The 25,831-nt window shown below is 34.3% G+C and overlaps 1 protein-coding gene across 2 annotated transcripts in view; it reads right to left on the bottom strand.

The window, feature by feature from the left end:
* Positions 1–25,831, bottom strand: part of Sema2a (Semaphorin 2a) — a 515,491-nt gene that overhangs the window by 40,825 nt on the left and 448,835 nt on the right. For both annotated transcript variants that reach the window (XM_065367946.1, XM_065367944.1), the window contains one exon: positions 3,821–3,883. In XM_065367946.1, coding sequence (XP_065224018.1) covers positions 3,821–3,883 — 63 coding nt within the window. The remainder of the gene's footprint in view (positions 1–3,820; positions 3,884–25,831) is intronic.

Below are 25,831 nucleotides of genomic sequence, written 5' to 3' on the forward strand. Positions count from 1 at the left end.
TCACTTTACAACGGTCTTTAATTTTTTAATTCAAAAAATATAAGTAGGTATACAATCAATGTTATTTAATTATGTACCTAAATTTTCCAAAATTCTGACACACTTAATAAATTCCATAAATTCAAAAATATTTTGTTTCTTTAGTTTTTTTTTAATGTCAAATTTCGTCTTTTTACTTCAATTTTTTTCTTACGTCTTCCAAATCGTATCTCCCTAAAATTGTTCTCCATCGATAAGAATTTCAAGATATTTTCATTTTTTTCATCAATTTTAAACAATAATGGATGAGAAAATACGCAGAGAAGGTCCGGATTTAATCTGATCAAGTTCAGTCAAATGAGATCTAAACTGGTCAGACTGGTCTGATAAGATCTGATTAAATCTTATCAGATCAGATCACCTTTTTCTTCAGCAGATATTAGATATGATTTGTGCCATACCTCAGATAAGAGCATCCAAAAGCAAACAGATTAGATCGATCAGATCAGATGAATCAGAAAATCAAACTTATCTGAGCAGACCTCATGAAATCTGATCAGACAAACGCTTATCTGACAAAATTATACCTACCTACCCACCCAAAAGAAATTGAAATAACCTTATTAAATTGGATTAAAGGGGTTTGATTAGATATGATCAAATGAAACATGAATTTGACCTTATCTGAGCAGTGAGCAGGTTTTATGAAATTTCATCAGACAAACGCTTATCTGAACAAAGGCATATCTACTCCTATCAGAGAAAATTGAAACGATTTGATCAGACTTGAGACTTGTTTGGACCGATCAGGTAGATTAGTTAGATATGATCTGATCAGAACTGTTTAAATTTCAACATTCCATGATCCAATTTGATCTGACCAAACAGGATCAGATCGTATTCTTTCCCCAAGGATATCAAACCAGATCTGCTCAGATAAATTCTTGTTTAGCACATTCAATAAGTTATAATATGATGATAAGGACTTTAAAATCCCAGAGAGTAAGATTGGATCTGATCAGGTCTACTCAGATGCAAATTTCGATCTGAAGTAAGATCTACAAAATTCCTGGATCTGATCTGATCTGATCTTATCAGATTAGATCTTATACTATAAGAATACGTGGTTACTAAGTATCAGAAATTGATGGCTATTGAGCGTTGATGGTTCTTGAAATTCTAATGATTATTTTCGATGATGTAAATAAACAATTCTTAGTTGTATTTTGGTTTCGGTGAAGACACATCTTTTATTTGAGTAGTTCATAGATTTGGATTCTTTTATCTTATCAGATTTGATCTGATCTGATTTTATCTGATCGGATTCTATCTCATCAGGTTTGATTTGATCTGATTCTATCTCATCAGATTTAATCTGATCTTATCTTATCAGATTTGATCAGATCTCAAAACTTCCCTACAAGTTTTATATGACTTCATGATTTTCAGATCAACGCATATTAAACTAGATCAGCTTAGAAATAGTCAATTTTCTGACCTGATCAGATCCAATCTTTTCCTATCACATTATTTATATTTTGTTTCCATTTTCGTTTTTTTTCTTTTTTTTTTGAGACGTTATGAGTAAAAGTTGGAAAGTTCAATTCGAATCGGTCATTTTTTTGGGAACTCTGAAATTTCATGGCATTTTTCGCTTGAAGAAATGTCATAATAACATTTTGATCATCCAGAAAGTAGAAGAAGAAAACTACCGATGCTTTCAAACCAAAAAACTCATTCAGATTTGGAATTGGCACCCCTTAAAATCTAAAAATCGATATGCAACATGGCTACTTTACACATATTTTGAAGAATCTCCCCGCCTCCCTCCCCACTTCTATTGAAACATACACCAGATTGATAAGGAGGATGAATTGTTCACAACAGAGGATCAAGATGAAAAATCATTTTTGGGCTATAGAATTTCAACTTCAAGTTTTCAGGAACTGTAATCAATAATTTCGCGTTTTTGAGGGCTGAGTTATTTATCTGTCCAAATATGGCAACTATAGTTAATTAGGTCTTCAATAAGGTTGAATATTTATTTCAATTTTCATCTTTATTCTACGCTTCAAGCCGTCAAAAATGGAAAGAGGGAGGGGTAAAAAATGGAATTAAAAAAAATATCATGTTATATTACCCCTATCGATTACTATGTTTTTGACTACACTGAATTCAAATCCAATGCTTATTTTCATTTAAGGTGAATATTTCTTTGAGTTTTCGCTCTTTTTATGAAAAACTTTCGTCAGTGAAATTATGTAGCTTTTGCAGAAAAATTTGGCTTTTTGGGAATTTCCACAATGCAGTGATACTTTGTTATGGTAGATAGAATGTTTGAAAATAATTTTGATGAATGATAAGGACAAGGTACCTTTTTTTTTTGACTTTTCAGCGAAATTTCTTCTAATTATTATACTTACTTGTAATTAGGCTAAGTCCATTTCTTTCGAAAATTATTCCCCTATAGTTCCAATGCAACATGATTTGCCTATACATCACTTTGAAGAAAACAGTCATTTCTAAATCACCTCAAATATTGCAAAACAGCCCTTTTTTTCCCAAATTTTACGATAAAGTTTGCACTTAAAGAAAAGCTTCGCCAACAAAAGCACACAAAACCCCCAAAAGAAATAACAATAAAGACACAACTAGATCTAATAAAACATTCTCCGGCTAAAAATTACAACTGTAATAGCCGGTAATCGCGTAAATACCAATCACAATGTAATTTCCGTTCAAACGACGGACGCGACGTTATATAAAGTGGTAATTTGAAAATTAAATAACGATAAAAAAATTCAACGATTTAAAAAGGTGCCACAAAAGGCGAATAGAAAGAGACTCTAAGCGACGGGTAAGTTTTTAAGGGTACGTAGAACTCGCCACACGTCGTATCCCCTCGATGTAATAATTTTTAGATTTTTGACTAGGTACGTTTATCTGTATCCAGTTGTCTGATGGTATTCCGGTGCGGGCGATGCGATGTGCTTTTTCATACTTAATATTTTCACGAACCCTCGGCTAGAATTTGACTGGAGAACGGCGAGCCTCGGCTGTATATAGGTTTAATTTATCCTGGCGCCATTTATGCGGCCATTAATAACTACCAATTTTCCCTTATAATTACCTTTTAACGGTCCGGTTTTCTACCTGCGAATAGTTTCGGATGGAATTTTTTGCGGTCATAGCGAGGCAATTTGTTTGGCACGATGAGAAATTAACCTTTTATTTATTACAGCTATTTGCAATAATTAAAGTTGCTAATTGGTATTACGATTCGTATATACTATGGATGATACTCTCTTATGCATGTGTATTTTTTTTTTTTTTTTCGCCACGAAAGAATATCTATAGGGGTTATTGTATCGTATATACCTAACTAGGTATATGTGATGAGATGTGAACAGAACGAGCAAGGTGAAAAAGAATCGGACATTGAGAACAAATAGCCATACATGGGGTAGTTTATGTATCTAATATGGTAAAACGTGGTGTGGAATATTTAGAATGATACGTTTCTACGTTTAGAATTTCCCATTGGTAACATTTTGCTGAATTAGTGTTCGGAGTTTGTTTAATTATTACTAACGTGCGCGCAGGTACGGATTGTTGTATCATTTTACTCTAGTTAGAACCAAAAGTATAAAACTAATTGATTTACGAGCATAAAATGGAAGAATATTTCACGACGAATAATATGCAGAGTGATTAGGGATGGATGTGATTCCCCGAATGAAATATGTAGGCAACTTATACTGCATTTCTGCGTGAAACAAGTTGCCTATACTTTTCATACAGGAAGTTTTACCTCATTATTTTAGTAAAAATCAACTCTTACCTCCGATTTGCCTCTTGATATGCAATTTATCACGTTATTTGGCTCCAATGTAAGCGAATCACGCTGAAACAGAAATAAGAAATAAATTAATAAATAAGAAAATGGTTCAAATCAACATACAAATAAATAATTCTTCAAAACCAAACGTGGAGAAATTTCTGGGCTCCAAGCTGACTACCATACAAGTAGTTATTCCATGTGTGGGATCCCAACCCCTGATTCACGAAGTAGCAAAAAATCCTCCTCATATGCACATTGTAAAACAAATATTTCTAACCAATTTTCAATTTATATTTCTATTCGGTTTGATTAGCATAGGGGAAACTTCACAAGTACCTCGATATCTACGAACACCAATAAATCGTTGCATTCCCCTCGTCGAAGAAGAAAAAGAAAAGTCAAAATCAATTCGCCAAGAAACAAAAAACCCCTACCGTCCTGTAGAAAATTGGCAACCAAAGTAGAAAACGAAACAGGGGCACATGTTATTCGACTCGAGTAACGTGCATTTTCGTGATCTTATAGGTGGAGCGAAAAAAAAATGGAAAAATTAAAAATTCACGAATATAAGGGACATTTCTCCCTCGCTGATTAGTTCTCGTACGTTGGCTTGGGCTCGACTTGGAAATATATGACAGAAATACTACATAGGAATTTCTGACAGATGCAAGTTAAAAAACAGACAATGAGTTCGTGACGCGAACGTAAATTAGTTCGAAGAATACGTGAACAGAATGGATCGAGTATTTTTCTTGTTTTATTCTAGGTGATTAACACTAAACAGTGTTTAAAGTATTTTCATATTTACATTTTTTTTTTTCGCTCCCCCAAGTTAAATTTTACTCCTGCAGGTTTTTTGTTGCAGCGTGGCGCGTATATTTGTTGGAGGTTTATTAATTTTATTTGTTTTGTTCACCAACGTGGAGCCTGCTTTCTTCGAATACAGACGCCAAAAAACTTGGAATTAAGATTCCGGCGTTTTGAAAATAGTAAAATACGAGTTTTTCGTGAGTTTTTTTCTTCTCGAGTAAAACGAATTAATTAATTTGTTACTATTAGAGAAAAAAAATGTAAGAAGTGTAATGAAGAAAAAATTAATGTTTTCTACGCTATTTTTTTCTTAATTTGAAAGTTTAGAGAAATAGAATGATGTTTATTTGCAAATTAGCTGTAAAAGTTATACGCTGCGATAAGGTGCCAGAAAATAATTCTGTACACCTCCAACTTCGTCTTTCCCCTCCATTGAATGAAACTGGAAATATCAAGATATCTATTTAGAGTTTTACTAACTAAACAGCAAAACATTTCTTCAAATCGCTCATTTTTGGATAAATTCGTATTTTGAAAATATTTCCTTCCTGAATATTTCGCATTGATTGTGCCAAATAATCGAAAGATATCTCATTTTTGAAACTGGGAAAATATTTTAGAACATATTTGTAGGTACCAATTTTTCGACCATTATTGGCAACTTCAAGAAACAGAAAAATTTTGATGAGTTGTAAGAAGTTGTTTTTATTACAAGTATATTTTGTGCGTTCTCACGCTATTTTCGTCGTCTTGGTGCATTTGGTGTTTCCAATACCTCTTAGGGTGTCGGCTTACAGAGCAATTAGTGGCTGTGTGTTTGCTATATATTTTGACAATGCACAAATATGCATAATTATAAATTTTTATGATGCACAAATACGCATTATTGGCAGCTGCATCGAGTTGTGTTTATTATGAGGGCTTATCTTAGCGACCATGGGTGACAGGGACAAGGGTTCTCCCACTTATTGAGTACAAATATACCAGCAAAGAGTTGGGCTGAGCACAGAGATCTCGATCGATGTAAGACTGTGCTGAAGTAAAGTGCCTGTGCTCATTGCTGCTATTTTCCTTGGTTGCCTAAGAGTAAGAGATACCTGCTCCATTGACACTGTATTGATGATTATGAATATGATACCAAGTATTACATGAATATGTAAGTTATCTTACTGAGTACACTGATACATGAATACTTGTTAGAATATACCTTGTTTTAGTTTTTTTTTTTTGGGTGTTTATAATTACAAGATTATTACACTCGTAGAGGGGGAGGGGTTAGATTTGGTTTGTGAGGTTGATGTTTTTTATTAGGGAGATGAATTTTTGTATTTCACAGGGTTCGTCAGGGATAGCAGGTGGGTTTTCTTTTATTTGTAGTGTAAGTCTGTTTTGTTTTAGTTGGGGACAGTTGAAAAGTATGTGTTGAATGGACGTGGGTTCGTTTCTGCAAAATTGGCATGGGGGTTTTGGTTCTTTTTGGTATAAGTGGTTATGAGTAATTTTTGTGTGGCCTGTTTGAATGATATCTTGGTGCATTGTGCATGCAATGTACCTAGATGTGATTTTAATTGGGACAGTGATTATGATTAGCACAGTGGTCACCTTTTTGATACACGCATTGTACATCTTGTCAGTGAGTCAGGACCCTGTGGGGGACTCAAAGGGGTACCACTATGCAGTATGTGTGACAAGCCATACAGGCGACAATGTGGTCCTCTCGGATAAATCTGTGTTGGTGCCTAGGGCGTCGCTGAACAATGCTGCTAGTTGGCCATTGAAGATCATTCCACTATACTGACACTGATAGGTGAACCACGGGTTAAATTGGTACTTGGGTCCAAAGCATTCCCACAGTTGGCTGTAGCTGAGACTGCACAGGCTGAGACAGAGGTCTTTTAGAATTGATTGAGATATTTACGAGTTATCTATGAGTTATTTACGAGCCTTGCATGATCTATGAGTAGTACGTGTGTACTCAAAAGCGATTATTTTATTTACAGGTCGCTTATCATCCATCCAAGTTCCAGCCAAGCTAGAACTCCAGATCTGACAACCTCGATTGATTGATTGATTAATTTACAATATTAATTTAGATAATTTGCATAATATTCTTTTAGTGACGTTTTATTTTACCTGACAATTGCTCATGTTTAATAATTAATAAATAGTCGAGTGGTTTGTAATGGCTATTTCCTGACATACTTTCGAGCCACGTTTCAAAGTCTATTTTACAAAATTTTGGGTTATTTTTCTTTGTAAGTATTTTTTGAAATAGGCAAATTATTTTGGACTTGAGTCAACTCACGATTACTCTGTTTCCGAGTTATTTCACATCTGATAATACAAGTAATATTCATCAAAAGACAGTTTTTAAAGTCGACTACATCCACCCAGAGAATTAGGCCAATATAACACAAAGTTGCACTCACCTAAAATTACATCGAGTAAATTACATTAGAGTCGTTTAATACAACCTATGAGAAAGGTAGGTATTCCATTGAGAGGAGCTGAAAAAATCTCAGTCCACGAAAGTGTACATAGTAACAAACCTAGCAGTACAGCACAAAGTTTTATCATTACAACGATGAAAAGCTGGCGAAGTGTGCCATACCACAGTGCTTTTAAGAGTAGGACAGGTACGCAGGACACACGGTATATTACGTTGCGAACTACCTATATTATATAGGTGGAAAAGTACCTATAGTACCTATCGTGTCACTGGGGTAATAAAGTTATTCAAGTTTGGTGTATTATGTATCGGTATATAATTTCATTATTATAGTTGGGAAACATTAATTTATCGGTGTATAAGTTTAATAATGCTGCATACTACGAGTACCTATATACGAGTAGGTAGGTACAACATAAGAGAGAGGAGTAAATTATAGGTACAATCGATTACCGTTTGAAGTATATACCTACCTATACACAGATACACCCAGCCTATCTAACATGTAAAACGTTCTTCTCGCTCAGTACACTATACATATAGATAGACACACATAGAGGAGGTGCAACAGCACACAAAATGCTGAAATACGAAAAACGGGGTGAAAAAAGCACCTATATATGCCGAAGAAAATAACGCAATTTATTCGAAATACCGCGAGGCGCTCGTTATTTACAACGTGAAACGTACACGAAATCAAAACGGACGATAAAACAGGTGCAGTCTTTTGAATATATAACAAGCCTATTTCGGTGTACGAGACTCGAATACCTACCCAGAGAGATATACCTACGTATACGAGTACAGCAAGTATGTGTGTAGTGTACCATCTACCTATACCTATACATGGGAAATGTATTTCGAAACGTCGAAGAAAACTTCGAATCAAATGAATATTGACGTCGTGAAACATGGCGCTGTGCGTTTTTCTTCTTTTTTTCCCCCATCCCGGGGATCTTGGGGTGGTTTTGCGCAGACGACAAATTCTCCGCAGAATAGAGGAGTTTTTTCAACATCGAGTGTAAATTGTAGCCTACCTAAATAATTTTGTACCGAGTCGAGAACGAAATTTCGTGCTTCTCTCGCAGGTACTACTGTTTAAATTTTTTTTTCGCAGATGAATTTGCGAGTTAACCCCTTTTCTGTTTTTCTCTGACTTATGTGGACTCGGTATTTAAAGACGTGAGAAGTGTTTCAAAATTGTTTATGTGTTTCAAGTTGAGCAAATTCGAAGATTTTTTTCAGAATGACTAACCCACATCCAAACATGTCAAGATCAACATTTTGGACGAAAATGCGGAAGGGAAGGAGAGAGCGGAGTAGGGAGGGAAACTTGTAGTGGAGATATATGTAGGTACCATCGAATTTAACAGAGGCGAGGCTAACAGAGAAAATTCCCTCCGCCTGAGAAAAAAGTCCACAAATCATTTTTTTATCCAAGGCTAGATTCAAGTACTTATTTCCTGTTCTGGGCGATCTTTTTTGCCACCCTCTCTCTTTTTGTCCCACCAAAAAAAAAACTATCCCAATCAACAATCCTTGGATCAAACAAAAAAAAAAGGCTGGGAGAATGGCAAACAAAAATACTCCACCAAGACAAATTTCAGTCACTGATTTAAATTTTTAAATTTTTGGTGTATTTTAAAAGATTAAAAATTGCCTAAAATATTAGTAAGTTTTTATGAAAAAATTATTGAAATTTGATAAAATTGAGATAAAAGGTTGGAATTTGGTCCATATCTTATTTTTATGAGTTCAATTTAAAACCTCCGGCTGATTTTTATACTTTCCTATGTTGAAAATATTCTGAATTTCATTTTGGCTCTTTTTACGACTATTTTCCAAATTGTAAAATTTAAAAATTCATCTGCTGCAGGAGGTTCCATAAAGGCTTAAAACTATCACCAATCAACTCAGAGGATCAAAAAATGAGACATGAACCAGATCTAAATTTTATCAAATTTCAACTTTTTTCACAAAAAATAGACCACTTGAATTTTCAAAAATTTGCCAAAAATCGAAAAATGAAATTCAGCACATGAAATTTAGATTGATTCAACGCAGGGCTTGAACTAACCCATTTTTTTTTTGTTTTGTTTAAAGTAACCTAACTCAAGTGGCTGAAAAAGTTTGAAAAAGGCAACCAAAAAGTAACCAAAAAAGTGAGAAGATGTGAGCAAAGCATTTCAATGCACAAAAAAAATTACAAAATGATGTCAAAACATTTTGATCAAAAATGCTAAAAAAAATAAAAAATTGAAACAATACTATTGAGCATTCCAATTAAAATCTAATCTTACGTACCAAATTGAATTTTATGGTAATTTTTGACATTAAAGTGAGAAATTTTGGATATTTTTGACAGAAAAGTGACATTATGACAATAGAAAAAAGCAGAGCTTTAATGGCAATTTTTGGAAAAAAATTAAAATTGTTCAGTCATTTTTTGCAAAAAAGGAGGATATTTGATAAAATTTAGGGCAAAAAACCAGATTAAAAGCAATTTGGTGAGAAGTGAGAATTTTTATCAATGACCGTTCCAACTTTCTGATAGAAAAAGTGGCTCTTTCAGAAAATTATGTCAAAAAGCGAGACTTTGACAGTTTTAGAAAAAAAGCAAGACTTTTTGGTAGTTTTTGGAAGGAAATGAGGCTTTTATGCAGTTTTTGGAAAAAAAAGAGACATTTGAAATTTTTTGCAAACCAACGAAAATTTTTAACAATTATTGGCTAGAAACAACCCTTTTTGGCAATTTTGGCTGCAGAAACAACAAATTATTTCATATTACTGAAAATGAGATAATAAAAAATTGAAAAAAATAATTTTATCAAATTGATTTTTTGTCACCATTTTTTTTTATTTTGAAATGTGAAATGTAAATAGCTAGACAAAATTTGCTCAAGGGAAACCACAACATTTTCTTTACAGTTGAGCAGAAATCTAGAACGCCTTAATTTCATTCACTTTTCATTTTTCAGTCCAATTTCATTTTTCAGTCCAAAAAATTCTCAAAATACTATTGTTTTTATTATTTTTCTCACACATTTTGCCCCACCCTCTCCTCAATGCTCAACAGATCAATGTTTTGGTCGATTTAGATCTATTCAGACCTAATCATTTCCAATCATTTTCCTATATGAGGATTCGAACCAAAAATTCATAATACTGTTCTCCAATATTTTTTGTAAATATTTATAATCCCAATTCAGAAGTTTTGGAATCAGTGATCTCACAAATCAGAAAAATAAATTTTGCACTGAAATTAATTTTCTTTTCAGGATTAAGATTGTATGAATAAAAGTTATTGATTTTATATAATAAGACTGATTTTAAGAATTTAAGATTTAGAAAAAAATAAGTAGTAGATACCTATTTTGAATTTTCATTACTTTGCCAGAATATTTTTATACGGCAAGTCCGACAACTCAAAACCTAAGTTTTGAGCTTTTTCAGCAGAAACCACTGTATACAGCTTTAGAATGTTTTGAAACCTCAATTTTGCAAAAAAAAGTTCCAAATATTACAAGAAGTGCAACACGTTAATTTAATAGTGAGTCAAATATTCATTCATTAGGAATCGTGTAGTTATGATGAGTACTTACGCGAAAAAAGGTGGTAAAATCAACATTATTCATTTTTATTTTTTAGATTTGGTCTTTCGGTACCCCCTCCCTCCATTTTGAAAAATGCAACAAATCGAACAATTTTCATCGCGATTAATTTTTCATCGAGTTGAAACAAAACAAAAACTAAACCACGGAGTAATTTACGTCGTACCTCGTATAATTGTATGCCACACGAAGAATTAATAGGTAACGAATTTCAAACATTGTACATGCAAAGCTACAGCATGCATTTGGAACTACAGGTAAATGCTGCACTATAGCAGCGAGTTAATTATTCACTGGAATGAATTACCCAGCAATGAGATGGGTAGAAAAGGATTGCAGTTAATAGGAAAATACACTGATAAATATTTAATTGGCGCGAGATAACCTAGAATGTCAATCAGTATGTGTCGGTATGACAATGCAACTTTATACTCTGATGGTGTCACTGACGACGAGGACGACGCCATAGCTGCCGGATCAGTTAGTTTACTCTGCATAATAATTGTATAACGAAAAACTACCAACTTCGGTGAGCTTTCCTCTCCTCCGCATGTCTCTCACTGTATCATTGTATACGTATAGGTACGTCTACGTACGAGTATATCGGTAAAATAGCATATTACGCGGTTAAAACCTTAATAACATTTAAATTAACAACACGATGGTAGAAGAGGTGGAGCATCAAGAGCATAGCATCAGTGGCATACTGGCAGGTACATATTACGTATAAAAACCACCTCGTGTAACAACGGAACATGGTACGCGACGCGGCAAAAATTAAAAGCTGGTACGCTTTTTAATCTTGGCAACTCGTTATGGCGTTTATTTAAACGTTTACGCTATTCACTCATATTAACGTGTATATTTTATATATCGTATCGTACCTTTACCTACCTACCTACGTAACGTATACATATACGTGAAACCGTAACGTATCGTATTTTGAATAATTTATTACTTTTCTCTTTTTCTCGCCGTTTCTCTCTCTCTCTCTCTCTCTCAATTTCAATGTGTATACGGAAAGGGAGGATGGAAGGGACGGAGAAAATATGCAGCAGAGCACCTATAGCATCCTGTATGGGAAAGAAAAAGAGAAGATATATACGAGGTGAGCTTGGTATACCTAAAGGCCATCTATATTCGTATTTCGGTAAGCTTATTTATTAAACGCACCGGAGAGCTTTTTGAACAACTAAGCGTTTTACCTTTTACCCACATTTACCTTATATACCTAGCTCTATGTACCTACTCTAAACACACACATATCAAGAAGAAGCTATACGTGCGTATATTTTAATAAACATACAAAAGATAGACAGGCACACAGAAAGAGAGACAGAGAACTAGATATTTATTAAACGCCGCCAAAGTTCCAATGATAAGCGCTTGGCGAATTTGTTTTTGACATTTGAAGCAGCGCGCAGCGCGAGGCAGACGTTATTAAATTGCGAAAATAAAGTAAAATCATGTTCGCGAATGCTCGACACACTCTTTAGAACTTCGCCGACGATGTGTTTTATACTATAGTAGGCCTGTATACACGAGTGAGAATAATATGTAAGCGTATTGTAGGGGTATCGAGCGAAAATATTCGCTGTACTCGTATATCGCTGTGTAAACGATATACGTAGTTTTATTGGAGCGTGCAACGTTTTTTTTGTTTTTGTTTTTTTTTTTAGGTAGAAAGGCGGAGAAAAAAGTGGACTTTAATGTAGACGACGAATTAAAAATTTTCAAATTTTGGAACAGGGTTGACAAGTTCAACCGTAGTCTCCAGTAAACCTTGTGATTTTCTAGTTTTGGAGCACCTACTTATATAATAATTGTCTAAAAGAGCAAAATCTTGAACTTGAAATTCAGAGTTCACGAGCTCAGATTCGGCGTCTTCGTGACATTTTCGATCGCTGAAGGTGGAACCTCATAAAGTACTCTCCAGGGATTTTGATGGAAAGTGGTCTCAGTGGCAGCCTTTGGCCCGAGTACCACGCCACTAACTCCAGCTGCCAATTTTGAGTTCAGCTCCCACAGCAAAATTTTGAATTTTTAAAACTTTAGTATCAAAAACTGCTACCCCGACGCTCAAGTTTTTCCCACGGCGTTATCGTGGGAAAATTCTGATCCACGCGCTTACACAGGGGACTTTATTTCCTTTCCTCATTCAACTAAATTCATCTTTCAAGGATTATTTAAATTTTTATCAAAAATAAAGAATCTGAATAATCTTTAGAAAATATATGTACTTAAGGTATAAAAATAATGTATTTGAAAGGGAAAATAAAACATGCCTCTTGGTCGAGCGCATGGGTCAGAATTTTCCCACGACAACGCCGTGGGAAAAACCTGAGCATCGGAGTACTGGTTTTTGAAAATTTCAAAATTTCACTGTGGGAGCTAAACTCAAAACTGGCAGCTAAAATTTTAATGGTGTGAAACCACATTCTATCCAAAATCTCCAGGAAACACTTCATGAAGTTCCTGAATAAGAATGGTACATAGATCAAATTTCAATTTTTGTTACGTTGATGTGTTTGCCAAAGAGTATTTTCATCCTCCCCCCCCCCCCTGAAGTGATGATTGGAAAACATTTTGGATTTAAAATACCAAAAATAAGTTTTGAAAATTCATGCCTTCATCGATCAAAAACGATTACAAAGATGATCAAGTTATTAGATCTGAATAAATAGACAGCAGCTCAATTTCAGCTTTTAACTACAATTGTATAAATTTTTTTTTTTCAAATAAAAATAAATCTTCAAATTCTTAAATTCTTAAAAATTCATCAAAGATTGAAAAATGAAATTCAGCATCTGAATATAGATGTGGTATTACGTATTTTTTAAAATAAGTTTTTGCATTTGACTTTTTTAATGAATTTTTTGAGATCGGAAAATGCAGTGATCTGCAGGAGGCTCCAGAATGGCTTAAAACTACTCGTCATTTATTCAGAAGGTCGAAGTTTTCAACCTATATTTCATCAAATTTTGATTTTTTTCCACCGGAGAATGAGCCTTTAAATTTTTAAGAAATCTTTGAAAATTGGAAAAAAATCACCCCCTGAAATTTGGTTTGATGATACATATTCTTTGGTTGATTTTCAAGATTTCTTGATCTAGATAACAAATTTTGTAATTTCACTTTTCTATGGGATTTGTTCAAGATTTCAAAAACTCAAACTCCACCGGAAGCTCCACTTTAGATTGAAACCACCACCAATCAATTTGGAAAGTTGAAAATAGGATAAAAAATACATTTCAGCTCTTCATCTCAATTTGATCAAATTTTGATTTTTTGAGGAGAAATTGGCAAAATTAAAATTTTTAATAACTCGAAAAAATCTAAAAATTGCATTTGAGGCTTAAAATTTTGCTCGAATGGTGTTCTTTGGCCGCGCATTTTCGAGTTTTTTAGGTCTAGTCCGAGAATTAATTGTCCATCCAATTTTTTTATTTTAAAGCCATTTTTCTTAAATTCAATGGTATAATTTTAATATTTAGAGACGAATATTGACTCGCAGTGAGGGGGGGGGGAGTTCGGTCACGGCGAATCCATTTCCGCAGGACTTTTTTTGAGACATCCAAAGTCAGTCTTGACTCGTCATAGTCAAAAAATTGAAAAGTGTAATTTTTTGGAAAATGGCGCCCAGCAAATTCATTCTCAACTCGTTTTTGTCGAGAAAATCAAAATTTAGTTGAAAAATTTGTAAATTTTCGGAAAGATGTTACATTTTTGCAATGAAGGAGTGTCCAGGGTTCAAAAGTGATACCAGATTTGGACTCTGTGACCTTAGCCTAGTCGGAAATCACCTTGAAATGTGAAAGCGATTCACCAGCGCGCGTAGAATTGGATGCGAAATGCTATCGCGTTAATAAAATTGCATAACCAGTTTGCCGTAAATACGATTTTTTTTTTTTAGAAAAAAGCTCCCTTATCTTTGAAGACGAATAGTTTCGAAATTTTTGTTGGAAGGAGGAAGGAGAATTTGGATACAACGAATTCATTTTCGGGAAAAATAGCCCATTCTGAGACCCATAGGAAGTCCGAAAAATTGTTTTCAAAAACTGAATTCTTTATGAGGTTTTTTCTGGAGGTCGCTGAACACTACAATGACGTCTAAATTGAATCTCGACTAGACAACGACTTGTCGTAAAAATAGAAATTTTCTTGAAAAAATCATTTAACTTTTTGGAATAATTGCACTTTTGAAATGTAAGAACAGCCGAGGCCCAAAAACGACGCCACATTTGAACTCTGCAAGTGCAAGTCTGATTTGTCATTAAAAAAAAAAAAAAAAATTCTTTTCGAATCACCCTGTACGTACGTACATATAAGGTGCACATATGGAAGTAAAATAGTAATAGGCATAGTATGGACAACTCGCGAGCTAGTAAAATAAGTCAACAAATATATTTTAAAAAGCAGAAAGAATGAAGACTAAAGCAAGAAAGGTGGAAAGAATAAGCATAGGAGAGTATAAATAGAAAAGAATGCTAGTAAATTGAAGACCGACGAGCAACAACTAAATTTTCCAGCTTACGTCTTTTTCGACTTTCACTATGGCGTATAACTCGGGGGTGCCGCGAACAAAGGGAAAGCGATATTATTGCGATTCAATGGAGCGCATAAAACATTCGAATCCCCGACTCTGTCACCTTTCATACTCTTAACGTTGTACGGATCAGTCTCTGTAAGTGATATATGACTTCAGCGACAGTCTTGTATAAATCTTTTAGGTTTACTTCTGCATTTGATTCTTTTTTTCTTCGCGTGTTGCGCCTATTGTATGTAATCTTCATAAAAATGCAACTCGATGGTTCGTATCCAAGCTCTCAGATTGTGTCTTACGAATATGGAATTTGCCAACGGAAGCGGATCCAGTATATTCGACGCGATTGCACGAAATTAACTGTAAATATGTCAAGTAGGGTGTCTTATTGCAAAAGGCTTTCAAAAAAAAAAAAGAGGGCCGAACAGAGGAGGCGTTTTTTGACGTAATTGTTTCGACATTAGAACGTACGCGAGCGTCATTTCACGTAGCATTAACAACAACGAATTGCAATTGGATCCACATGCCGAGGAGTTGGGATTTAAATCAGTAATAATAACGAATCTTCGAAATGTACCGTTTCGACGGCGGCGTTTAAATATTCGAATCGACCTACACAACATACTGAAATAGAATCCGTTAAAGCCGAATAAATTACTTAGAAACGAATGAAAATAATATAACCTACAATTCGACATATTCGTTGATTGGATTTGTGAGCTGTGAAGTTTCTCAGCATCTGGTTAAATGGTTACATGTTGATATCTGCACCCAGAGACACACTTACCAGTAAAATGAATTATTTACATGTGCCATAGAGGCAGATTGTTGTGCATTAGCAATTTAACAATCGTTCGACAATATACCGTGTGTTTCATTCAACGTGTCGAATAATTTACCTGGCAATACAACAACTCGAACAACGCGAGTGTAAATTGGTTTGTCGATCGTGGGACTCGAAGGGAAAACGTAATTAGAATCAGTCTATCCACAATTACTGGAATTTTGGTCCTTGAAATCTTAAGAGTAGGCAACTCAATTCACATCTGTGTAGTTTAAGCTGAACTGCTGCAAGGAAAATTATTCTAGCATCGAAGGGACACCAGGTATATGTAACGTAATTACGACGTGTTACACGTAGCTCGAAGCTCGTACTTATAGGTGCCATAACACACGGAGACGAAAAGCGATTACAATTCTGAAAGAAACGTTTACCAAAATACTTGTATAAGAGGGTTAGACAGTACAGCCCACACAGCCCATCGGCTCAACTCAAAAGAAAAAAGAAAGAAAGTCAATTCGAGCCGAATAAGAAAATACTCCGGTCAGGTTTTGTCTTAAAATCAGTTTTAAGCTTTCGGGGTTGGAAATCCAAAGCGTGGCCTTCAGTGTCACGTATCTTTCAGCTACAAATCAACTTGATTCCCTGTTCGGTTACGTTTCCGTTTTTTCGCCACCGCGCCACCGCGCCACCGCGCCACCGTTCCGTTCCGTCATTCAGATCTTGGGTTTTTGTGCTTTTGATAAATCTAAACTCGAATGGGTGTTCTGTCTTCTATCTGGGTATCTCTCTTTCTCTCGAATCGTACACGAACGGACACTCGTCTTGAATACCGAATTCGCCACTTAAGGGGGTTTTCGTTAACCGTGCATTTTTTTTCGCTTTCGTTCGTTATCCCCGTGATCGTCGGAGTCATCTTGAATACTGGAATTGAATTCTTTAGCTGGACCTAGCCAGGCTCTCTGGTATAACTGACGTTGTTACCGCAACTCACCCTCGTGAAATTGATATAAAATAAATAAAAATGTTTTCGGCACGTAATTTCACGTTTGCTTTTTGCGTACGTTTGTGGTATACTTAACGACGGCGGACGTTCGCGAACGTTTAGACTTCAACACCACCACCGTTCGTCCGAGAGACCGACCTGTGGAGTCGACGGTGATTATTTTCCATTTAGGGGATGAGGTCCCTTCTGCCAAGAACGTAGGTAATGTCGACATTGATGCGTAATAAATCGTATTTTGAAACGTTTATTTAGCCGAGGAGGCCGTTCAAAAGGGCAATGTGATCTAGTTATGATTGTTATACAGGGTGTCCGGCTATCTTGGGAGATGTGGCGATCACCTAAGATTTGAATGCAAACGATATAACTGGATACAAGTTATTTAGTATGACTTTTGCATAAATTTGCATGACCTTCTGTCCAGACAAAATACTGAGATGAAGCATATTTGAGCCCTTTTCTCTCATTTTTCCTCTCCCCCCCCCCCTAAAGTAATATAATTATTTTAGCGCTTTTGACAACATTTTTGGCCCTAAATTAACATTACGTTAAATGGAGAATTTAAAATCTATAAGTAAAGAAATAAAGGTAAAGCTTGTATGATTTTAGGGTCTTTTTTGACGATCAACCGTTTTCCTCATCTCTTAACAGATATTAAATTCCCCATTCAACGTAATGTTAATTTAGGGTCAAAAATTTCATTGATAACGCAAACGCTATCAGCCAATCACAGCGCAGCTGTCCGTCAAGAGACGTCACTGTGATGTTTCATTGAAATCGTCTATACTCATCAATTTTATAAACATTACAGTGATTTCATGTTTGAACATTGTCATTCTACCAAAAAGCGCCTAACATATAAACCTAAAATCCACAAAAAAGTTTGAACATGCAAAAAAGTAGTTCTTGGTACTTAGCTTCACACATAGAAACCAAATGTTCGTCAAATATACTCTTTGGATCGATGTAATTGAATGAATTAAAAACCCTTGTACAAATTTAATAAAATTTTTGCTGTAAAAATTTTTACTTTCTGATTACAAACATGTGGAGCACACTGATAACACCCAACATCCAAAGACCATGCATTTCTAGGTTGGCTACACTCAAGGCTACACAATGCCGCAGTTGTGAAGTTCAATCAGACAAGTTCCAAACTAGCCAGGACCAGGGAAGGAAAGCTAGCTGCAAGCTAAAAGCTAAAAGCTGAAAGCCAAAGGAAGTTAGGGATTTTTGAAAGCTAAAAGCTAAAGCCAAAAGCTTAATTTTTTCAGCTTTTATTCAGCTTTTTACCTTTTCTTGCATGTTTCTCTGGTTTAGTTTCAGTTTCAGTTTTTTGTAATTATATTATAGCCATTTGCCATTTTCCTGATTTTTTTTTTGGTTTTTGTGAGTATCCATGGTGTACTTTCTGTATTGTAGCAATCTGTGAAAATATTAAAAGCCAAAAGCTGAAAGCCAAAAGCTAAATAAAAGCCAAAAGCCATTGATTTTTGGAAGCTAAAAGCTAGCCATTAGAAAGTTTCATCAATTTGAAGAGCCAAAAGCTAAAGCTTAAGTTTCATATTTTAGCTTTCCATCCCTGGCCAGGACATATCAAAAAAAAGATCCATAATTGTTACCCCAGGCCATAACTGATAGTTTACCTCAGTTTTTGATGAAAAAAAATGACCATTTCTTTCTAGTAAAAAAGTTACAAATTTCAGCTTGACAAAATGTGGCCATTTTTGGTAAAAATTTGAAAAAATCATTCATTTTAGTGAAAAAATAATATTTTCAGGGAAAAATAACAACTTTGAGTGAAAAAGATGTGACAAAAATTTCAAAAGCTAACCTCACGCCCATTCATCAGTTTTCTTACAAGTTTTTAAAAGTCTGACATATTGACAGACTGTTCAACTGAATTTTTATGGCTTCCCAAGATCGTATATCTGTCCGTTTATCCTCTCAAGGTCATTCACCCTTCTGTGTGAACTCTTAAGGTCAGTAACCTACCTGCCTAGCCTCTTAAAGTCGTTTGTCTGCATGATTGGCCTTTAAAGGTCATCGACCCGGCCATTTGGCCTTTTGAGGTCACTGACCTACCTCAAAAACTTCTGTCTTCTGTTCGTAAAAATTTTTAAAAGCTGAAATTTGCTGACTTTGAAAGTGAATTCATGGGTCATTTTTTGAGACGAACAAAAAATATTATTTCGAGAAATTATACCTATCTTTGAAATGGTAGTACTTTCAAAGCTTTTTTCTTCAACCATTTTTCGGAGATTTCCGATCAATAATGTAAAATTCTAAAATTCAAAATCCATTTTATGTACGTATGTAGATAAATTGTGGATTTTTTAAAATCCCTAGTTTTTTTTAAATTTTAAATCTGGTAAAACGAACGAGCAGGTTTTCAAAAATTGATTTAGAATTTATAAAATGGAGATCAGAGAATACAGATTTTGAAGGATTTTCTTAAATCCCCTTACCCCAAATTATGCACAATTTGTGTAAATAAGCATAGATTTAGTATGCTGAATTTCATTCTTTAATTTTTATATGTATGAGTAATGAATTTTAAAAAGTTGAAATTGGCTCATTTTGTGGGGAAAAAATAAAAATTTGATATGTGCCTGGTTTCCAACATCAAAAATATATTGGTGGTGGTTTTGTGACGTTTCGGAGCCTCCAGCACACGGTTGAGGACGATTAGAATCATGATTAGATCCTGATCAAAAATGTTGTGATTTGATTCATCATTCAAATCAGTTTTTCGAACATGATTGTTGATCCGAAATTCGAATCTTTTTTTGAACGGTTTCAGTATTTGAATTGAAAAAGAAACAGAAAGAGGGGAGGGGGTTTGAGCAGATCTGTTCACTTCAAATTGACCTGAGGCCTTGGAAAAAATCGAGATAGTGCGAAGTCAACGTACCTGTCCTTGATTTACAGATCTGCTCACATCATATTGACCTAAGTGCTTCAAAAAAATTAAGATAGCATGAAGTGAATATTGTAGGAGAAAAAGGAAGGCAAAAAAAACTCGACAATTCATTCGCAAATTGAGTTCTCTCTGCAAGTTTTTCTTTCTTTTTCTGTGTTCGTTGTGTTTCCTTCTCTCTGTCTTTTTTTTTGCACCAACACGACCACACTGACACGTGTATTTGAATTTTTTCTTATTCTCTAGCTCTTTGCCACGTACAAACGAAAGGGTTTTCAATATCTTTTTCTCTCGATTCTCGACCTTATATTCTTATACAGTGAAAAACGCGAGGATTAATTTCGCTGAAATTATTCCGCGAATAAGTTAGAATCGTTTGTACGACCTCAAAGTATATTTCCATTTTGTAAATTTAGCTAGGTAATGCCAAAAAGTATACAAAATAGGGTTAATTCGGTTTAGGGTTTCTTCGCGCCGCCCTTCACCCGGCATCTTTATCGATAGAGACTGTTAAATTTAAATAAACAAAAAAAAAAAAAAAAATCCGCCGAGAATACTACGACGACGACTTGTGTATATTAGAAAGAAACAATGTTCTTTTTCTTTCTTTTTTTTAAGCTTTCTAATGAAGCGGTACTATAGTAATTCTCAACCTTATGAATTATTCCAAGATCGTTCGCCGCGCTTTTGTATAACAGAGAAGATACTCTGGTTAAAAGAGCAGCAAAAAATACAGTTTTCAGTTTATCGGTTTGACTTGAACGATGAGTATTGGACGTATTCTGATAATTTGGCAAACTTGGCTTTGTTCATTAATCAAAGAAAATACTACTTACTAATAAATGAACGATCTTTTGCTACCTACTCTCATTGTAGATAGGTAGGTAGGTAGGTACATAAGAATCCTATGCTTTTAAATTAGCTACTAAAATGTAAGATGATTTTTTTTTCTTTATTTGTACTTGAAAGTAAACTTTATAATAGTTAAGCCAATTTTCAAACATGGTAGAAAATTTTCGATAGGTAAATGACTGCAGGTTTGCATTGGAAAGGGAAAAGGCAGTGCTTGATTCTTTCTGCTTTATTTGCATTGTTTTCCCAATTTTTTTCCCAACCCCTGAAAATTTCAAGTTGGATAAACATCAAACGAAATTTGAATCTGATAATGACTGGCAATTCTTGTTCTCGATGAATCCAGACGTTGCTTTAAAACACACTTGATATAAATAGCGTCCATTTACGTTACAAAATGTATTAAAGAAGCAAACATGAACAAAACATACTCGAGGCTTTTCAAAAATTATCTATCTCGCTAAAGATATGAAAAGTTACTGAAATTTGAAAGTTTATCTTCCAGGTATGCCTCATGATCTCGTGAAAAGTTGAACTGTGGTATTTCAAATTTTTGTTTGTTTTTCATTTTAAAATTACCTAAAGGTGCGCAATTTCTCATAGGTTTCAAATTGACCGTCGTTTCATGATTCACCTAATCCTATATTTTTTGTAAATGGAATAAATTCAGCTCAATTTCACGTTGAATAATTTTTTTTACATCGGCCCAATTCGTGTTTTGATTTAATAGAAATTCAAATAATATACTCTCTGCAGCGATGAATATTACGCATTGAATGTCCTCCAGGTGAATCGATCGTGCACGTAATCTTGAAAAAAAAGATACTTCGAATCCATTTATTTACTTGTTCGATCACGTTTTCCAGTAGGTATTTTTTTTCAATTCGCAGCAATGAGAACGAATATAGTCAATTAAAGCTTACAGGAAAAAGATTTAAAGCAGTTTTTGTGCGACAACGTATAAAGGGGTACAAGTTTTAATTAGTTGTTTGGAATACATCCAAGTTGAGAGAGTGGCAAAATAACCTTTTATAGGAAGCATGTCCGAAAGAATTCGTCGTATAGATTGTTGGTTAAAGAAGAAGAAGAAAACGAAGCTTATAAATAAATATGGAGAAGAAAAGCTGTACTTCTTTCCACTCGTAATTCTTTAACCAAATGAAAAAAAGTGGATGTTTTCCCCTTACCTTTGAAAGCGTATAGAAAAAGAAGACGAAATCTTTTCGAATGTTTTAATTCGATAAGAATAAAACAAGAAGCCATCTGAATATAAATGGGTGAAAAATGTTCGTTACCGATAACGTTTTCCCTGAGTAAGGTAAAGAGTGTCGTAAACGAATGAGAAAAAGAGAGGAAACCAAACGTTGAGTTGAAAATATAAACTTTTTCGAATAGGTAGGTACGTTGCCCGTCGTTTCTCAAAGAAACGTAATTATTTTCTTCTTAACCCTTTCTCGTTTGTTTCGAATCAATTTGGCGAGAAAATAAATATTTTAAGAAGATTATACGCAGCGACTGGAAACATGGTATTTTCGAGTCATTATCTCGTCATTACGTAAGGAGGGACGCGCCATCCTAGAGGGAGATGTGTCCTTGTGTTCGCGAATTGTTAAGGAGATCGGTGTTAGAATTGATTGCGATGAGGAGGTTTAATTCGGTATTAGAGTTGAGACGATGAGAAAACACCACGAGGGTGTAGAAGTATACTTATGTGTAACACATCTCTATACTTATACGTATGCTATTGAGAGATATTATCATTTAGGCATTTTCTGCTCGGATAAATCTCGTTCGTAGTGAATCGCAGGATGGTTCAGAAATTATGCGAATTTGTAGAGGAAAATAACACTGTCAGTGACGAACTTGAATTTGGTGAAAGAAACTTTCAATCCTACTAAGGTTTTTCAACTCGGATCTAAAGTATGGAATATGGTACTTAATTGAAGCATTATTTGTGATTTTTTGTTGAAAAAATGTTTGAAATTGAAAAAAAAACTATGATAAGAGCGATTTAAGATGATTAAGATAATATTCAACTAAAAATGTAGGTATTGAAGAATTGATTTTCTCATTTTTCATGCTTGCATATAACTCCTTGAATGTTGCAATGTCATGTTGAAGAAAAAAGCTTTGAAAGTATGTACCACCATTTCAAAGATAGGCAATTTCTGAAAATAACATTTAAAAAATGGCCCATGAATTCAGTTTCAAATTCAGAAAATTTCAAAATAGAGGAAAGACGTTCTTGAAAAATCAGACAGGCCAATAGATAATAATCATGAGAGGCTGAATAGGTAGGTAAGTGACCTCAGGAGGCCAGAAAGATGGGCCAATGACCTTGAGAGGCCAGATAGGCAGATAGACAACCTTGTAAAATTGGGGCACCTATAGGTAAACTTGGCAAAAATTTCTAGAAACATGACACTAAGTTGATAAGGTATCTCAACTAAATTCTCAAAAATTGAAGTAAAATGCTGCAAAAATCAAAACTAAGCAACGTCATCGTCTAATTAAAAGATCGAAGGGAAAAAATGATTCGTCAATACAAATTCAAAAAAATATTCGAATTTCGGATCAAGAATCACGTTTTTAAAAATGATTTGAATGATGAATCAAATCACAAAATTTTTGATCGGGATTGGATCATGATTCTAATCGTCCTCAATCCTATACTGGAGACTGAAACGTCACCATACCATCACCAATCCATTTTTAAAATTGAAAATAAGACACACACCAAATTTGAACTTTCAACTTAGATTTGACCAAATTTTTATTTTTCCTTAGAAATTCAGCCAATCTGAATTTTCAAAAATTCCCTACCGATAAGTATATATATAAAAATTAAAAAATTAAATTTAGCAAACAAAATTTATCCTTTTTTACATAGATTTTGCATAATCTGGATTATGGATTTTCGAAAATCCCTCAAAATCCCTGTTTTTTAATCTCTGTTTACAAATTCAAAATCAATTTTTGAAAATCTGCTCGTTCGTTTTACCAGATTTTGAAAAAATTATTCTAGATTCTCAAAAATCCACAACCTATCTATATGTATGAGTACTTGAGTAGCCCCTGAAAATAGATTTTGAATTTTAGAGCTACATTATCGATTGAAAATCTCCCAAAAATACCCACGAACACTAAACAGATTTTAGATTTTGGTAAAATCAGTGTAAAAAAGAAAGCTAAAATTTAGTGGTGTTTTCTGGGGATGCTCCAGGTGGATTTTTCTCAATTCAGTTCAATAATGTTGTTGCTTTAGACCTTTTTTGTGGATTTTGTTTTGAGATGAGAAAATCCAAAAATCTGGATGAGGCTTCAGAATATCTCAAGTCGAAACATCCACTACTCAATCAAAAAAGGAAACCTTTCAGCGTGCAACCTCAATTTAATTAAACTCTGAGCCGAGTTTTTAAGGAAAGTGGACAAAATTGGAATCATTAAAAATTCATCGAGGAATTGAAAAACGAAGTTCACCGACTGAAATTTTTGTCCTGGTAGGGTTTCTTTGAATGACATTTTTTGGTTCTTTTTATGTTATTTTCTCAAGTATGAAAAATCTAAAAAATGAATCCACCATAAATAGGGTGATTGAGGGGGGGGGGGTAGAATATAAACCAATTTTCAGCTTTCTTTATTTCAATTGGTATCAAATTTTGGTGAATTGACCATTGAAAAGTACCTATCAAAAATTTACCAAGATTTGAATAACGAAATCCAGCACCTGAAGTTTCGCTTCAGGTTTTACAGGGGAGGGGAGGAGGGTGCGCAAAACGCGAAAAATCCTTTCGCAATCAAATATCCATTCTCTTCGTATTATTATTTTTTGTAGAATGAGCCGATCAGTGAATAGAGTTTTCATCAAGCCAATCAGCGATTGGTATTTTTTCTTGAAACAAAAAGCAAGATTAATTTGAACTTGTTCCTATTTTTTAATGTTTTATTAATTTTTGAATGAGGTATAATTAAGCGAGGCATAAAAAATATTTATTCCACAAGTTGAATTATGTTTTAACAGCAAGAAATGAAATTTTTACCAAATCAAGCGTCTTGTAATCAAGAGATGGGAAACATTGAAAAATCCAAGATATCAATTTTTTATACATATGTTACGAGTCCATTCGTGAAGCTGAAGCAGTGAAAGCGACCCTCAAATTGTTGCAAAAATTGAAAAAATAAAAGATAAAAGCGATCGTCAAGCTACAAAGCAATCCGAAAACACTTTTTTTATGGTTGAAAGGTATTAACCCCTTCATACTCATGTGATGTTTGTTTCAAAAAGGGCTTACGGTCATCTCCTAATTTGGAGTTTAGTTACTTATTTTCTCGCCAGAAATTCTGTTCTGGTGCCCCCTTGATAGGTAAAAATTGATCAACTTACTCCATTTGATTTACAATACTTATTTCATCGTAATAGAATGAATTTGAGACTCACCTGAAACAAAAAACAAAACGAAATGTTGATTAGTTAATTGCCAATCATATCGTTAAATAAATTCGTAAACTTGAATCAAAACTTTATGAGCCCAACAATAGGATTATAACCGTATTATTGAGAAAAAACAAGTATTTTTTCACCCATTGTCGACTTATCGAACCAAACAGGGACACCCCATATACTAATATAGCACCGAATCGGAATATTTGCCTGAGTTATTACATTACATCCGCTGCTATGTTTTTCTTTCTTTTTTTTTTACCAACACATAGGTATAGTATATGACCGGTAAAGGTGTACAAAGTTACACGAGAAAGGTAGGCTAAAAAAATTTCACTCGCGATTTTGAAAAGAGAGAGAGAGCGCGTAACGGGAAATGGCAAAAAATAATGGACCCAAAAATTCCCTATTCTCCAATTACACTAGAAAAAGTTGGCACGTAGTCGTCGTAAATTTAATTTTCAACAGCGCTGCGATGCATTGCGAATTGTATACGAAGCGAATGTGTGTGGGTAAAATATGGATATGTGTAGAGTAATTTTTCTTTTTTTCTATATTTTTTCCGTCTTGCTCGGTATATGTGTGTGTTTTTTTTTCCTAT

Source organism: Planococcus citri, chromosome 5 (assembly GCF_950023065.1).
Source record: "Planococcus citri chromosome 5, ihPlaCitr1.1, whole genome shotgun sequence".
NCBI classification, from domain to species: Eukaryota; Metazoa; Arthropoda; class Insecta; order Hemiptera; family Pseudococcidae; genus Planococcus; species Planococcus citri.